Source organism: Pteronotus mesoamericanus, unplaced genomic scaffold (assembly GCF_021234165.1).
Source record: "Pteronotus mesoamericanus isolate MK-2021 breed Mesoamerican mustached bat unplaced genomic scaffold, CSHL_Meso_final scaffold_36, whole genome shotgun sequence".
Classification (NCBI taxonomy): domain Eukaryota; kingdom Metazoa; phylum Chordata; class Mammalia; order Chiroptera; family Mormoopidae; genus Pteronotus; species Pteronotus mesoamericanus.
In genome coordinates, this window is record NW_026555313.1 from 16631707 (window position 1) to 16649221 (window position 17515).

A 17515-nucleotide genomic window follows, 5' to 3' on the forward strand; every position below is an offset into this window, starting at 1 on the left:
ATTTGTTTGGAGGCTATATTTGTGCCATACGGATTGCTTTTACTTGGATTTTAGAGAGGCTTTTTCCTCCCTCCCAAGTTGCCCCTTTGCATGTCCACTAAGGTCATACTCTAAACTTCAGTTCCCACAGCAGAATTTTACTGGCAAATCCCCACTCAGAAACTCTTTAAGAGAAAAAACAAAAATGGAGAATAGATTAAAAAAAAAAAAGCAGTGACCAGAAATAATTTATACCTGGCTTTGAGATATACTATTGCTTTTACAGCTAATCGAGTTAATTTTATCCACTTAGATTTACATTTAAAAGAACATACATTAACTGAAAGATGAAGGATGAAACTGAGAAACAGGAACAAAAAATTAAGGGTTAAAATATTATCATAATTCACAAAGTACGTAGAGGGTTTGCAGAAGGATAATTAGCTTCATTTTAAGCCATGCAATTCTTAAATAAATATAATAATTCATATATGTCTTCTATATCATTATTTATTATAGAGTGATTATTCAGAAGAGCCAGGTTATGAAACAAAGGTTGTACATCTTCTTCCCTATGGCAGACTTAGAAAAAAAGCATGATGTTACAATAGATTAAAGAGCTGGACAATTTTTAATAACTATTATAAAGGTTCTTGGCTTTTTGCCATCCTTGTTCTAGACAAAAAGGTGAACTGAGGATATTTAGGTTTTATAATTTTCCACATAAATATGACTAAAACAAATTTAAGTTCAGTCTTACCTTAAAGGAAATAATTTTGTTCTTACAGGACAGAGTATACATTTTATTACACTTCACAGAGATGGATACTGCCAGGCCTCTAGGGATGCTGTCTTTATACATATACATGATAATTTCAGTCCGGGGTGCATTACCTGCAATAAACATTAATAAATGAGAACACTAGTTATAAGAACTTTTGCAAATCAATATTTATGAAAATTAGCCAAAGGATAATCCTTAGTAGGCCCATTACTAATTCCACACTCTGAGATTCAGCCTGTTAGCTGGAGACTATACACATCTGTTCATATATTCCTTAAAACACATTCAAATATGTGTTACAACACAAAAGCAGCAAATTTTGAGTGCTTAAGAGATATTCTGAATTCTAAAAGGTTGTCTTTTACTTTTAAATGCTAAACAGAATATTAAAAATCTCTTAAGGTTAAAAAGTTAGGATTTTTTATTGTATTTTTTTTCTATTGCCATTTAGTCCCCTTACATCCCTCCTACCCTGAAATCACCACAGTTATCCATGGCCATGAGTCCTTTTTGCTTTTTGCTCAATCCCCCTGCCCTCCTCTGACCCACTTAGCTGTCATCCTGCTCTCTGAGTCTGTCTCTATTTTGCTTGTTAGTTCAGCTTGTTCATTGGATTCCACTATGACTGAAATTATATGGTATTTTTCTTTCTCTGGCTGGCTTATTTCACTTAGTATGGATGGATCTGGAGAACATTTTGCTAAGTAGTTTTCAAGAGTGCATATTCACTGTATCAACTCTGCCTAAACTCTGATATTTGAATTATACCTTGGAAAGCACAGTAAATTTACTCATTTTCTAAGGCTCTCTAAATTTCCGGTGGAAGACAGACTTATTTGAAATGCTTGTGTGTTTGTTTTTAATTCTGAGTTTTGAAAGTGCTATCAGCAACTTCAACTATAAGCAGCAGGTATTAAGGATCCAACTCTATAGAGATCTTACACAGTTAATGCAATTGCAATGAAGGAATTGGTGATTCAAATGTAGGCCCAGAGTCACGTGACCCCTACCCATAGCTTCCAAAACATTTTTAAAATTAAATCAATTGGGGCAACATCGGTTAACCACATTACATAAATTTCAGGCATACAATTTTTTAATATAATATCCGTACACTCTATTTTGTGCCCACTGCCTGAAACGCAGTTTCCTTCTGTCACCACAATTTTGATCCCCTTTACCATCTTTGTCCTCCTCCCATACCATGGCAATGCCTTTATTGTTTCAATTTTTCATGCCAACTAAAATATTCGGATGTCTATAAAGTTTCTTGTAAGTGAAATTATTATGACTTCCATGACTTTTCATTTCAGGACTAGGGCTATAATAGAAAAATGTAAGTGGTCAAATGGAATAAGAAGTAGTTTGTCATTTCTATGTTTGTAAACATATTTAAAAAAAATACCAGCGCTCTCAGCATCAGTCATATCTTCAAACAGAGGTTGGCCTTCCCGGGAAATGAAGAGAACTTGGTTGTTTATATTTCGTATGACTGACAATCTAGGTTCAAGCTTGCCAAAGAAATCTGATTCCAGGTTTTCTAGAATAAACATTAAATCTCATTAAAAAATAAGTTTTTTTCTAAGTTTACAAATAGGTATATTATATATTTCAGTTTTCAATAACTACTGATCACAATCTTCTGCTACAGAAGCAGCTGAGGTAGTTACACAATGTATTTTAATCTACTTCCAAGGGCACACCCTGTTTCTTGTTATCACCCAGAACTACTCTACCTCTGAAATTTTAAATTCAAATATCCTACTTTCTGATCAAAATCTCCTATCCTAGTTGTTTTATACTTTCTTACACTTAACTGAATCCTCCTTATTCTAAAAATGCATTTCCTCCTTATCTAACTGTCCTGTCTTCCCTTCATTCTCTATGCAGTTTGGACCTTTATTGTTCATCATTTTATTTATACTTTCGCTCATCTTCCGGTCCTAACTCATTTGTTCATTTGTCTTTCTACTACAAAACCCCAAACCTGGCTGCTCAGTAAACAATTATACAATTGCGCAAACTGGTGCCATTACAAACACAATTGTCAATACTTTTTTTTTTTTTTTTACAGTTCAGCACCCTCTTCTGAGCCCATAGCTATAATATCAAACCTTCTTTACTCTCCTCAGAATCTCTACATCATTGTCTTTGCTTTCATTTTCAATAAATGATTTTCTGTTACTCTACTTATAAATTTAAGTCTGCCACCACCAGTTATTTCCTTTATCCCTCTTGTCCTAAGGGAGAATATAAAAAAGGTGTCCCTTCTGGTATTCAAGGCCAACCCAATCTGTGCTCTGATGTAGCTTCTCTGGAAATCTTTTTTTTTAAAGATGCGATTAAAAAAAAAGATTTTATTTATTTATTTATTTATTTATTTATTTATTTATTTTAGAGAGGGTGGAAGGGAGGGAGAAAGAGAAGGAAAGAACATCAATGTGTTGTTGCCCCTCAAGCACCCGCCACTGGAGACCTGGCCTGCAACCTAGGCATGTGCCCTGACTGGGAATCAAACCGCAGGCCGGCACTCAATCCACTGAGCCACACCAGCCAGGGAGCTTCTCTGGAAATCTTGATTTACCAATCATCCCTTCTCAATAGAACCCAGAAATTCTATTTTCTTCATTTTTTCCCTAAAGAAACAATAAAAAAAGACTTCTGATCAAGATGGTGGCATACGTAATCATGGTTGCTGCCTCACACAACTACATCAAAACAACTAAAATATAGAACAACCGTCACTCAGAACTATGGAATTAAACCGTCACTATGGAATTAAAGGAATGACATCCATCCAGACTGGTAGGAGGGGCAGAGGCATGGAAAAGACCGGTCCCACATTCACATGTGATGGATAAAAATTAGGGAGGGATATCTCGGGGGTGAGGAGTCCCAACCCCATACCAGGCCCCCTAACCTAGGGATCCAGTGCCAGGAAAATAAGTCCCTACAACTGCTGGCTGCAAAAATCCTGTAGGTTTTGAGTCAGTGGAAGAAACTTCTGGAGTCCTAAGCAGTTCCTATTAAAGGATCCACACATGGACTTAAACAGATACACTCCCTCTGAGCTACAGCACCACCAGTCTAGCAGCTTGAAAAGCACCAGTAGCATACAGAGAGGAGCTGAAGCTGCTGGCATCAAAGCAGGAGCTGAGATTTTCTCCTAGACAGAAAGCGGGGCAGAGGCCATTATCACTTTTCTGAGCTTTCCCTCCAACAGAGCCACAGAGCTGGCAGCAGGTGCCATATCTGAGACTCCATCAACCTGGCTAACACTGTTTGCCCTGCCTGGAGGTCCCCTGAGACTCCATTCCACCCAACTTATGGGCCCGCCCAAACTGTTAACTGTGAATTTTCCATATGAATGGCTGGGCTTGGTTCATGCTTCACAACTTCCTAAATTCTATCAAACAAGTAACAGCTAAGTGGCCCCAGGCCTGACATTAGCAGCAGCCAGTCTAGGTTCGAAACTTGGCTTTGCTTGGGAATCTCCAAGTGCAGCACAAGTAGCAGCCATCTCAGATTGCTTTATAGCTCATGTAGGGTGGCCCTGGGCAGAACACAGGTGCAGGCTGATGTTGGCCTGTATCGTCTGGGAAACCCCAGAGCCTGTGTACCCAGTGAACAGCTACAGACCACTTTTTGCCACCACCACCTTGCCCCTGCACAGCTCATCTTCCACAGAGGGTGGAGGTTGGTGGTCAGTGGTCACAGCTAGTCCTTGCTGCTGACTGGTTTGGGTAAATCCCTCCCATTGACCTACTAACAGCAGCCAAGCTCAACTACAAGAGGAGGGTATACTCAGCCCACATGAAGGGCACACATTGAGTACCCAAGTTGGGTCATACGGGAGGCTGTGTCATTGGACCCTACAGGACACCTACTACATTAGGGCACACTACCAATCAGGGAGTCATAGCAGCTCTACCTAATACATAGAAACAAACACAGGGAGGCTGCCAAAATAAGGAGACAAACAAATATGGCCCAAGTGAAAGAACATGTCAAAACTCCAGAAAAAGAACTAAACAAAATGGAGATAAGTAATCTATCAGATGCAGGGTTCAAAACACTGGTTACGAGGATGCTCAAGGAACTTAGTGAGGACCTCAACAGCAGAAAAATTATCCAGTCAGCAATGAAGGATATGCTAATTGAAATAAAGAACAATTTATAGGGAAACAACAGTAGAATGGATGAAGCCAAGAATCAGGTCAATGATTTGGAACATAAGGAAGCAAAAAACAATAAATCATAACAACAAGAAGAAAAAAGAATCCAAAAAAACACAAGGATAGTGTAAGCAGTTTCTGGGACAACTTCAAGCATTCCAACATTCACATCATAGGGGTGCCAGAAGCAGAAGAGAAAGAGCAAGAAATTGGAAATCTATTTGAAAAAATAATGAAAGAAACCTTCCCTAATTTCCTGAAGGAAATGGACATGCAAGTCCAGGAAGCACAGAGAGTCCCAAACAAGATGGACACAAAGAGTCCCACTCCAAGACACATCATAATTAAAATGTCAAAGCTTAAAGATAAAGGGAGAATCTTAAAAGCAGCAAGAGAGAAGCAGTTAGTTATTTACAGGGGAGTTCCCGTAAGACTGTCAGCAGATTTCTCAAAAGAAACTTTGCAGGCTAGAAGAGATTGACAAGAAATATTCAAAGTTATGAAAAGCAGAGATCTACAGCCAAGATCACTCTACCCAGCAAAGCTATCATTTAGAATCAAAGGAGAGATAAAGAGCCCCAGAGAAGCAAAAACCAAAGGAGTTCATCATCATCAAGCCATTATTATATGAAATATTAAAGGGACTTATTTAAGAAAAAGAATGAAATCAAAACTATGAACAATAAAATGGCAATGAATACACATCTATCAACAATTGAATCTAAAAAGCAAACTAAGCAAACAAAAAGAACAAACAGAATTATGGATACGGGGAGCATTTTGGTGGGTGTCAGATGAGAGTGGGGCGTGGAAGAATGGGTGAAGAGGTGAGGATATTAAGCAGTACAAATAGATAGTTACAGAATAGCCATGGGCATGTAAAGTACAATATAGGAGATGGAGTAGCCAAAGAACTTACATGGATGACCCATGGACATGAACAATGGTGTGGGAGTTGCCTGAGGGAGTGGGGGTTGCTGTGTGGAGGGGGGCTAAGTGGGAAAAACTGGGACAACTGTAACACTGTAATCAATAAAATATAATTTAAAAAATAAAAAAAGAAACAATCAGAAAAATGTGTAAAGATTTCTCTACAAGAATGCTTATGGGAGCACTGTTGATAACAACAAACTGGAAACAATTGAAATATTTATAAATTGGGGTTGATCAAATAAATTTTGATACACTGTTACTATGGAATATCATGAATTTAATATAACTGTAATTATTCATTGCCATGGAAGGATGTCCATGTGTATAAACTAGAAAAAGCTTAGTTATAGCATTACACACACACATTCACAGGGGTAGGAAAAAGTAGGTTTATAGTTGTAATACAAATAAATAATATACTAATTAATAAATAGCAATACAAGAATAAGCTGTGTTTTATGTGCCCCCTACTGTAAACTTACTTTTGCCCACATATATACCTACAGTATAGAAATATTACATCAAAATGGTAGTAATGATTATTTCTAGTTTATTTGCATGTTTTTATTTTTCTTTATGTTCTTATCTTCATTGCCTGAATTATTTATATAACAAACACATTATTTTTATAATCAAAAAAACACAAAGCTCTTTTCATTCTGAGATTTAAAACTCCTCCATCAATCATATCCTATTCAATAGCTAGCCTTGTTTCTCCTTTTAATAGTGGAGCTTCTAGCAAAACTGTATCATTTCCTTATTTCATTCACTCTTCTTCTCACTGCAATCTGTCTTTGCCTCCATTTCTACCAAAATTCTCTCACCAAGAGCAACAAACTCCTTATTGCTAAATGTAATAGTTGCTTTCCTACCCTTGATTTTTAAGCCTGCAAAATTTAACACAGTGCCTATTACCTGTACCTTCACCTTGAAAAACTCTCTTGGGATTCTAAGACATTCTTTTGATTATTCTTCTTCCTCCTAAGTTACTCTCTGTTATTTATTAACTTCTTTTTCTACTGCATCCTCAAACATAAATATTCCTCTGAGTTTAGTCCTTGGCTTTCACTTTTTCAATCTACACATTTCCTCCGATTTGTCTTTTTATTCATGTAGCTTCAGATGTCATTTCTATACATAAGCCTCTTATAGCTGTATCTCTAGCCCAAATTTTCATCCTGAGCTCAGGACACTTATGTCCAAGAGCCTACTGGACATTTCCACTAGGATGCCCTCAGACAAGATACAAAACTAAATTCAACATCTATCTTCCTTCTTGCTCTGTACACCACTTCACCCTGCTCTTCTTTTGTTACCTATTTTCACTGAGTGGTACAAATCACCTAAGTGAGAAAACATAGGCATCATCTTTCTCTCTATCCCCTTCTAAGTCCAACCCCAAAATACTTGATTCTTTCAAGTATTTCTAAAATCTATTCACAGCCCTTCATCGACACCCAGCTGTGCCTGCCTTAATTTATGTTCCCAAAATTTCTTATAGGGACTACAATAGCTTCTTAATCGGCACCCTGATTCCTTTAAGAATCTGGGCATCTGTCTTTTGCCCCCTGGCTTATTTCGCTTAGCATAATGAAAGACAAATACCATATGACCTCACCTATAAGTGGAACCTAACCAACAAAACAAAAATGCAAGGAAAATAAGACCAGCAACACTGAAAGGAAAAAGAAACCAACAGAGACAAGAGGGAAGGAGGGAGGGGTGGGTGGGGGGAAAAGAAGGGAAGGAGCAAGTCAATGTACATATAGCAAGGACTCATGGACAAAACCAAAGTGGGGAAGGATTGAGGGAGGGAGAGAGGGGAGGGGGCAGGGGAAAGTGGTGGGGGGAAGTCAGAGACAAATGCATTTGGAAAAATAAATAAAATAATTTTTAAAAAAAGAAAGAAGAGAGAGAGACATCGATTTGTCCCCCGCCCCCCATTTATGCATTCATTGGTTTTTCTTAAAAAAGAAAAAAAAAAAAGAATCTGGGCATCTGTTAGAGGATCACAGGCTCGATTATAGCCATGATCCTCCCTGAATACCAGAACAGCAAGGGCTGGGTACACCCACTTCTTAAGAAGACTTAATGACTCATGCTCATAGTTCTTGCTTGCTCCAACCTTCCCCACCTTCTCTACTTTGAAAAATTTTCTTTCCCTGGGAACTTCCCAGGCTTCTTCCCAAAGCATTTTTGAGAGAGAGGGTTGAATTAGATGTTCTTGATTTTGGACTACAATTCTCATGTTTCAACCCCCTTTTCCTATGTACTCTGGAGAAGCCATGATGTTTTGCTAACCTCAAAATCCGTGTAACAAGCAATGTCTGTTTTGTAGTTTCTAAGAGCTGGAGAATTTGCTAAAGTGTAGAGAAGCAATTTTTTAAAAGATTTTATTTATTTATTTTTAGAGAGTAGAGATGGGAGGGAGAAAAAAGGGTAGGGAGACACTGATGTGCGAAAGAAACATCGATTGGTTGCATCTCACACGTGCCCTGACCAGGGACTGAACCCACAACCCAGGCATGTGCTCTGACCAGGAACTGAAACGGTGACTTTTTGCTTTGCAGGATGATGCCCAATCAACTGAGCCACACCAGTCAGGGCTAGAGAAGCAATTTTGCTAGAGGTTCTCTTTTGTATCCTTTATGATCAGCTTTATTCCAAGGCTGTGCTATTGGATCCATATTCCTTTGAAGGAAGATTAGCTTCTCATATTTGGTACCAGTTTCTCTCAGCTGAATGGTGATATGGATGTTTCTGTGGGATGCTTACTCAAGTAGCTATTTTTACTTTTGCAAAGAAAGAGAAATAAATTTATACTTTACCATCATCTTCGGCTAAAGGGAAAAAGAAGAGAAACAAAACATGTTGAATTCTGATTTGAACTCAGACTCTCCTCTCACCCTACCATTTATTACTCTCTTCTGCCACTCCCCGATCTTTAATCCCTGCCTTACTGGTGATGGCCTTTGTTGGTGTCCTCATCAGAAATATTACATAATCAAGAATGTCCCATAAAATGAAGCTCACTAGACTTAGTGTGTTCTCTGGTAAGTTAGTTATGAAACCTAAATCCAGGGTTTATAAATAAAAATTTGCAGCTAAAAAGAAATTTTATAAAGTGATAGATTTCACTCTTAAATTTATTGCTTCAATGGAAGGTTGCCTCAGGATTTTCTTTGAAGCTTTCAAATGAAGCCAAATAGCCTATGGAAGACTAATCATAAGAATCTGTTGTATTTGTCAAATATATTTACATTATATGGTATAGCTAACTCACAGAGCTCTAGGTTTAAGGTATCTCTCATATAATTTGCCAATTTGCTTTGGGAAATTGTATTCTCTGAATATACCTTATTTTGTGGAATTTTCATGATGTGCACTTGCTGCCACCTTGTAAGTGGGCTACTGCTAATGAAAGTGCAGGCATGTGGTGGAACAAGGTGCTGGAGCCTTGGATATATTATGGTTAATTTCTAGAAGCCCAATACTTTTTTCCTCCAGAGAATATCATTAGCATTACAGTGGAATTTGATGACAGTAAGGAGTCACTTAATAGTTCATCTCACAGCACTTCTTTCTAGCTGAATACATTTATCTGATCCCTGTATTTGGCCTATTGCTTCAGACTTACCTACAAAGTAAAGTGTGTTGTCAATAAATTTCATTTCCACAAAGTTGATGCAATTGTCTTCTACTGTTTCAGCAGCCATCTCTATTCCTAAAGAAAGTAAAGAGTCATCTGTTAAAAGATAGTGATTTTTCCTCTTACACAAAAGGAATCTTTTCTCCTTACTGTCTTGTACTACCTCCAAACTCAGAGGTCAGCAAACCCAGTATGCTGACGAACGCTGTGGACATTTTATAAATGTCAGGAGTCTTCATCTTATGAATATACAGGTTCAAACATTCTCTTGCAAACCATCAGATACTTGGAATCTAGAAAGCATTTTCTCATTAAACAATGTTACAAAGGGTGGGCAAATGACCCATTATTGAGTTGAATTATTGCCCTATTATTGAACTGAATTATATTATCAATATAAATATAAGATGCCAGAAACACACCTAATCCTGTCCTTTAACTACGGATTGGTTCTACCTTTCAACCAATGGATTCCTGTGCATGAGAAAGCAAAGGTTTGTTATTAAAGTGCTAAAGATGAGGTAATCATAAAAATGGTGCTTCCACCTGGGAGTGGGGGTAATTGGGAGGAGGCTGAGGGGCTCTGGCATCTGAGGCACTCCATCTCCTTGAGCAGCGGCAGTTTTTTAAATCTGGAATCTGATTGTTATGCCTTTTATACAAGTAATACATAAGTGCAGTATTTCTGTTAAGAAATGAAATAACACAGGATTTGGAAATGCCAAAAATCCTTCATTTGGCTTTTCTCCTCTGCCCCAGCCGCCCCACCCCTCTCCAATATGGTAGGGATACTTTTAGATCTTTGGCCATGGAACAGGTGTTCTAAATCTGGGAAATTTGTGAACTTAGATGGGAAAAAATTACATACAGGTGGAGCAAAAGTAGGTTTACAATTGTTCATATGGAACATAATACAGTAATTATTATTAAAAATAATATAAGAATAAACTCTGTTTCATGTAGTCACAACTATAAACCTACTCTTGTCACACTCTGTATTTATTTTTTCCAACTTCTAATTAAAATTTAGCAATTCCTTTCATTATATTATAGGAAACAAACCACAGTATTATTATAATAGTAGTAACTGTCACTAATAGGAATATAGATTTTCTATTATGTTGTAGTGGTTGCAGAGATCTTGGAATACATGGTTTAAACTCATTCCTACTTAGAAATATATGGAAGTTATTAGTCTCACCAGTAGATCTTGTTATTTAATGTGTTAATAAAGAAGTACACATGTACTATATCAAAATTTGTTTTAAAATTTTGTTTGACAATGTTATTTTAATATAATGAGTTTCCTTTATATTCCTAGGTATTTAATTTTATGTAGGTAAAAACATGATCTGAGAAGAGGTCCACAGACTATCAGATTGCCCATGGGGGTCTATGCCACATGAATGATTAAGAAGCCCTACTCTAGAGTTCAAGAGTACCTTGAATCCCTGAGGGTAGTTATGGTTGGGGCTCCAAAGAAGGTGGTTGAGTCACAATTGTCATTGGTGTATACAGGGGCACTTATAAGTTTATGCTTATAGGTAGACAACTGATCCAAATTTTTCTAGCATAGTCTGCTAAGGCCAAATATATATGGTAGAGGAATCAGGAAATTAAAACCCAGTTGCAAAAACTTAATCCAAATGAAGCTAACCCAAAATACTTGTTAGTTGGTAGATATTTAACAGTTATATCTAGGTGCAGTTGCTTACACACATACAAATGTGGATAGATATTAAATTGTAGATATATAATATATAAGCATATATGTATAAAAATTGGTGAAATAATCTCTAGGGTGGTCTTCACTACAAACTTTAATATTATGTAATGCACAGATATTTTATGAAAGTAATTTATCTGAAAAGTGCTAAGTAGTATGTGTAAGATTTGGATAAAATTAATAGTATTTACTACAGTATTTGGTTAGTCAATGAGTGAATGGATTTAGAGAACAAAAATTATCTTAAAAATAATAATAATATAATAATACACAATATTTGAATTCATTCATCTATTCATTGTTGAGTATCAACTATGTATTAGGCTTGGGTCTAGAAAGCTGACAAAACATACATGCTGGAGACTTAGTTTCTACCTTTCAAGTACTCAGAATTTAGTGAGAGAAACAAATATATAAACAACCACAAAGTGGTATGATAAATGTTGTAATAATTGGATTTACAAGAGATCCTCTCTGCCTGGTGGTGTTGAAGAAGGCTTCTTAGAGGACAAGATGATTGTGCTGCCTTGAAAGAGAGGCAGGCATTTTCAAGGCCAGGGGGAGGGCATTCCACAAGGAGAGAACAATGTGAGCAAAAGCTGGGAAGCAGGGAGCCTGAGATAACAAGGCTTGTTTGGAGCTTCATGATTTTTACCATAATTAAAGCAAATGCAGTCACATTTTACAGGAAGAATGCGTTTTTGAAGATCTCACCATAGTTCAAGATTAACTTTTCCTTGGGAATAAATATAAAAGTATATGAGGAGATATCTTTGGAGTCCATAAATCTACAACAACCAAAGTGTTTTCTTCCTTTTCTTTGAATCTTCTCAGCATTATTACTAATGTTTTGCACAGTGTTCTCTCTACATAGCCAATCATCATGATACTCTGGCCTTTTTAATATTGTTTACTTGCATCTAAATTTTGTACCACTTTATTTCTTTGTATTTCAGCATAAGCAGTAATAATACCCCTTAACATTTTGATAATATCATTTTCATATATAAACATATTTTAAATTATAATAGTAGTGAATGTTAAAAAATTAACTGCACAATACCTGTATGTCTCACTAATTTCTGAGATATTTAAAGAATAGCTTTGCTTACATAATACTGACATGGAAGCAGAAAATTCTACCAAGCATAAGAGACACTTCCATGTGGCAATAGTGTTATAGTGCACAACTCACTTGGCCTACTACTTTGAAATTATGTCATTTTAGATGAACTAATTTGGATCACATATTTCCACTTTGCCTATAAAGTGTGACTATTATTTTTATATTACATCAGTCTGATTCTGCCTAATTTAAGTCACAGAAAATGCAAGTTGCAATGAAATTTGGTTTGACAAAAGCTTGTAAAGAACAGTCAGGTTATAAAGACCTGTTTAGGCTAAGGAGTTTGAAACTTTTTTCTGAAAAAGTACTGTCCTACTTTAAGTAGGAGAAAAGTGTGGTCAAATTTATGTTTTAAAAAGTCAATAATCTGGCAACAGTGTAGAGAATAGATTTGATGGGGCAAGACTGCACAGAGGCCAGAAAACAACCTTAGAAGCAACTTTAACAGTTAAGAAAGACAAACGAACCAAAACAGTTAAGGAAAGAGTTGATGAGTCTATACAAGCTAAGGTGGTAGCTGCAGGGATGAAAGGGAGAGGGTACATCCAAGAGAGATTCAACAGCAGGATTTTTTAGTTGATTGGCAGTCGGTCAAGTGGAAGAAGGAGGAACTGAGGATGACTTCAAAGTTTTCTACTTGAGGAATTTGAGTGTTACATCATTAAACAGAGAATGATGGACTGGAGTGGAAAATAATTAGTTTAGTTCTGCAAAACTAATAGAGAAATGTCACAGAAGTCAAGGGAGAAAGGAGCATCAAGGAAGGGCTGCTTGAAATCAGATACTGCAGAGCCCAAACTTAGGTACAAGCTTAAACTTGCTCATTGAATTTGACAATTACGAAGTTTTGGTATCCATAGAACAATTTGGGGAAAGTGGAGGTAGCAAAAGGCAGGTTAACAAAGATCTAGGACAATAGGGGATGGGGAAAAAGTATAGACAGTAAATACAAACTATTCTTTCAGCAAGTTTGACTGAAACTAAAACTAACTAAACTAAAGAGAGACAGTGGTTGTTATCGGAGGAAACATGACTTGCAAATTTCAATTTCTGGCTCTAATTCACAGTTCCAACTGTAAGATATATTGTACTAATGGATTACTTTCCCAAACATGCCCAAATGACCTGTTCAAAACTAAAACCTGGAAGTCCTTCTTGACTCCTTTGGCTATTTTTTCTCTGTCTCATAACTCAGAAATGTCTTTATTATTTGGTATAACCTCTCCATCTCCACCAGCACTGTTTTAAATCAAGCCCTCATCATTCCTGGCATCTTCTACTTTAATACTCTTCTCACTTTTCTTGCTTCTAGACTCTCCCCCACTACATACTGTTGCCAGAGTTATATTCCACCCCTCCGACTAGCACTTCCTCTGCTTTTTATTTCCCCCCTGCCAAACCCTTCTTCATCCTTTAAGTCCCAGCTCAAACGTCTCCTCTAGGAAAACTTCCCTGACTCCTACATTTCTAGCCAATCATTCCCTTCTTAGTGCCTACCTCCCCCAACTCTCCCCACTTCAGTCTTCTGAAATAGATTTTACATTGAATTAAAATTATTTTGATGACAAGTAATTCTGGCCAGCTTTAAAGTGAATTTCTTTAAGACAATTTGTCCTTTATAAAATATCTTCAACACCTGAAAAGAACTTATACACAGTAAATAAATAAATGCTTGCTATAACAAAACTTGTCATCATGACAACAATGTGTAAAGAGCTGGTAGAGTTCTGTCCTAAAACTTTCACTCCATCTTAAAGCCAATGAGAAAAAGAAAATAGGAGTAAGTCTGAAAACATATTTTAAAAAAATAGAGTAATTCCTCTAATATTTTTCCTCTTCTTTTTTTCCCTAGTAGTTTCTCTTTACTTGATATGTTTATTTTGAATTTTTTCTTCTCCTACCACTCTTTCTGTTAAGTCTTAATACATCTATGATTACAAGTATCATGTCCTCTTCCTTTTCCTTCCTCCAATTTTCCTTTTCCTTTCTCACCTGTATTCCTTTGCTTTCTTAACTCTAATCTTGAAAAATTACAGTTTCCATTGGATAAAAATACTTAAAAATATTTCTCATAAGATACTCAGGTTATTGACTTTAAAAAAAAAGTCATAAACCATCTCGGAAAGATCCTTCTAAGAATATGCTGGGACAATTGGCTCTCTGAAACAAACAAACAAGAAAGTTATAGTTAATTCAAGCCTTGGAAACTAGCTAGAGGTTAATGGATGGTAGAAAATCATGATGGAAATGAGGCCACATGCATTCCAAACTTGTCTGGCACTAGTCATTTAACTCTGAGGGTCTCAATTTTCTCATCTGGATAAGCAGGGAGTTGAATGATCAATCTTTAAGGTTTTTTCTAGCACAAACATTCTTTAATTCTAGATTCTAGATAAGGTTGCAAGGAAAGAACCATTTATTTGTGGCAGCACATTTAAGAAGCATGTAAGAGCACACATATGATTGAAATTGAAATAAGTTTTCATCCTCCAAGGGTAATGTCCAATTAGGCCAATTAACATGACTCAGTCCAGTCAAATGCCTGAGTAACCACTTCCTCATAATTGTGAAATGATATGTATTTATTGAATATTTAGTACATAGCCAACATTGTTAAGCTAGTAGGAGTTTAAAACCATGCTATTAGGTTAAGAGTAAAAATGCCTCAAACTTGAAAAGCAACTATAATTATGTTTAACCTTGCTGTGGAATTCCAATTCTGTGGAATAATATGGGATTAAATGAGGCAGCATATTACCTGAAATCAGATATGTAGTTACCTTGACAGCAGTAAGATTCAAATCCCAACCTTTCAGTTCTATAAATTATTTTGTCTTAGAAAATGTTGCCATCTTATTAATGTATGTATGTGGGTGTGGTGTGGTGCAGGTGTGGGTAGAATAAGACCTAGGTAAAGATCTAGATAAATAATGATTAATAAAAGATACATAATTAACTGCTAAATACACACTAAAAGCCAAAAGCCAAAACAGAACTGATATAGTTGAAATGGCCTTGTTTGGAATGAAAATTAAATTTAATCTTAAAGAATGTTTAAAGTTAAACACATTTATGTAGTAATAAAAACAACATGGGGGGCTGGACTGAGTGGGGCCATATTTTTTATTGTCTCAGAACAATCCTGCTGCCTGCACTGAACATAAAGTAGGGTCGGGTTAAATTAGGGAGAGCTTTGCAAGTCATGTACAAGCATTTGATTTTAACCTCACAGGCAATAAAAAAGCAGGTTACTGAGCTGACAGTACATTATGAAAAAAATTAGAGACATTTTGTGAAATTACTGTAAGAATTCATGTGGAAATTCAAGTAAGAATTCATAGTATTCATATGAGGATTATATGAATAAATCACAATTAAAGAGAAATTTTAAAGATTTAGTAGAACTTGAAATAGCTGGATATTGACTGTCCATCATAGCAATGTCAGAAGACTTAAATTTCTCTCAATCACTTTTCTAGCTTGTTTACCTCTAATCACCATGCTTAGGTTTCCAAATAAAGAGGAAATATATTTCTTACCTGTGCTCAATAGTTTCCTAGAAGAAAAAGTGATCTGGAAAGTTTGAGGTCTTTTTTTCTTTTCCTGAGGCTGTGGAGAAGGTGACAGCCTCTTCAGCAGCCAAAGCAGGAATGCAAAAAAAAGCTTTGGAAATCAGAACTCCTAGCTGTCGGAAGGAGGAAGAGAACTGGAGGAGGAGACTGTTCTTGGGCCCGCCTTCAGCCATAAGCTCTTTCTTAAGGCAATAGACTTTAAACAAATTGTCAGAAAATATGGGTATTTCTTTAATGCAAAATCAGTATTTTAATGAAATAATTTCTTCTGTAAATGTTGGAATTCTGACTATCCAAAGTTTGTACCTCTTTCAGAAGTACATCCAAGCAACTTTTAAAAGAGCACCGACTTGCTCAATTAAAATCATCTTTCTTACATTAATCTATTCTACTTACACTTCAGGACAAAACTTTCTTATCTAACAGCGCTGAATAATTAGCCTTATTAAAGTAATTAATATAATGTGATTATACACCTAAAACATAACTTTCAAAAAGCAGAGTACAAATATCACAGCCAAAAATAATTAGAAGAAAACAAAGTTTTTAGACAATTTTCTCTTGAATATATGCTAAATTGTACTACCTTGCTAGCAAGGTAATTAGTAAGGTGACTTTTGGTTTTTGTTTTTTTGCTGGTACAGAGACTGGAGGGGAACAGACAGGTTCTGGAGTTAGGAAACACAATACTTACTTTAGCAACTTGCTGAAATTTTCTTGTTTTGTTTATAACGAGTGTTTTCATTTTATAAGGTCATAAAAATATCACGACCACAGTAGTGATTACAAAGGAAGTCTGTGGTAGGATGGCTGGAAGTGCTTGGTATGATGACTATCAGAAGTAAAAAACAGCACATTTAAGAAGCATGTAAGAGCACACATATGATTGAAATTGAAATAAGTTTTCATTCTCCAACGGTAATGTCCAATCAGGCCAATTAACATGAAAGTATGACAAGCAGTCAAACAATGATCAGTAGCAGAGGACCAAACAAATTAATTTTAAATGGCCTTTTGCTAATTATTTTTCTTTAGCTATAAAGATGTAGAATGCATAACTTAACCCATTTCTTAGTCTTGTGACACAATTTTTTCTTTGATATTGAGTAACCCAAATGTCTCTGTCCTGCCTACTTCATAGGGATATTTGTGAAGATTAAATGAGATGATGATAGCCCTTTTAATTTTTTTAAAAAGATTTTATTTATTTATTTTTAGAGAGAGAGGAAGGAAGAGAGACAGGGAGAGAAATATTGATGAGTGAGAGTGACTCTTGCATGTCCCCAACAGGGGACCTAGCCTGAAAACCAGGCATGTGCCCTGACTGGGAATTGAACCTGTAACCTTTTCGTTTGTGGGACAATGGCCAAACCACTGACCCAAACCAGTCAGGGCTCCTGGAAATATTTTAAGAACTGGATAACTACCTGTGAAGCCTGGGAGGGCAATTAGATCAGTATTTTTCACTCTTTGGGATTTAATGACCATAAAAATAATAACAATAATGGTAATAATGAAGACTAGATAAACACTGAGTGGATAATTTTATATTTTACTAGGGACATTAAAAA

General features: G+C 36.2%; 1 protein-coding gene across 3 annotated transcripts in view; it reads right to left on the reverse strand.

Annotated features, from left to right (window-relative positions):
* The window catches only part of IL18 (interleukin 18), a 79501-nt gene that overhangs the window by 2998 nt on the left and 58988 nt on the right, over nt 1-17515 (reverse strand). The window contains exons 1-5 of one of the 3 annotated variants that reach the window (XM_054592430.1): nt 16639-16687; nt 9509-9595; nt 8700-8711; nt 2169-2303; nt 740-873 (exon numbers count right to left, since the gene is read on the reverse strand). In XM_054592430.1, coding sequence (XP_054448405.1) covers nt 740-873; nt 2169-2303; nt 8700-8711; nt 9509-9587 — 360 coding nt within the window. In that variant the 5' untranslated portion in view covers nt 9588-9595; nt 16639-16687. Of the gene's footprint in view, nt 1-739; nt 874-2168; nt 2304-8699; nt 8712-9508; nt 9596-15911; nt 16016-16638; nt 16688-17515 lie in introns of those variants that run through there. The other 2 variants (XM_054592429.1, XM_054592427.1) reach the window with 2 other exon arrangements.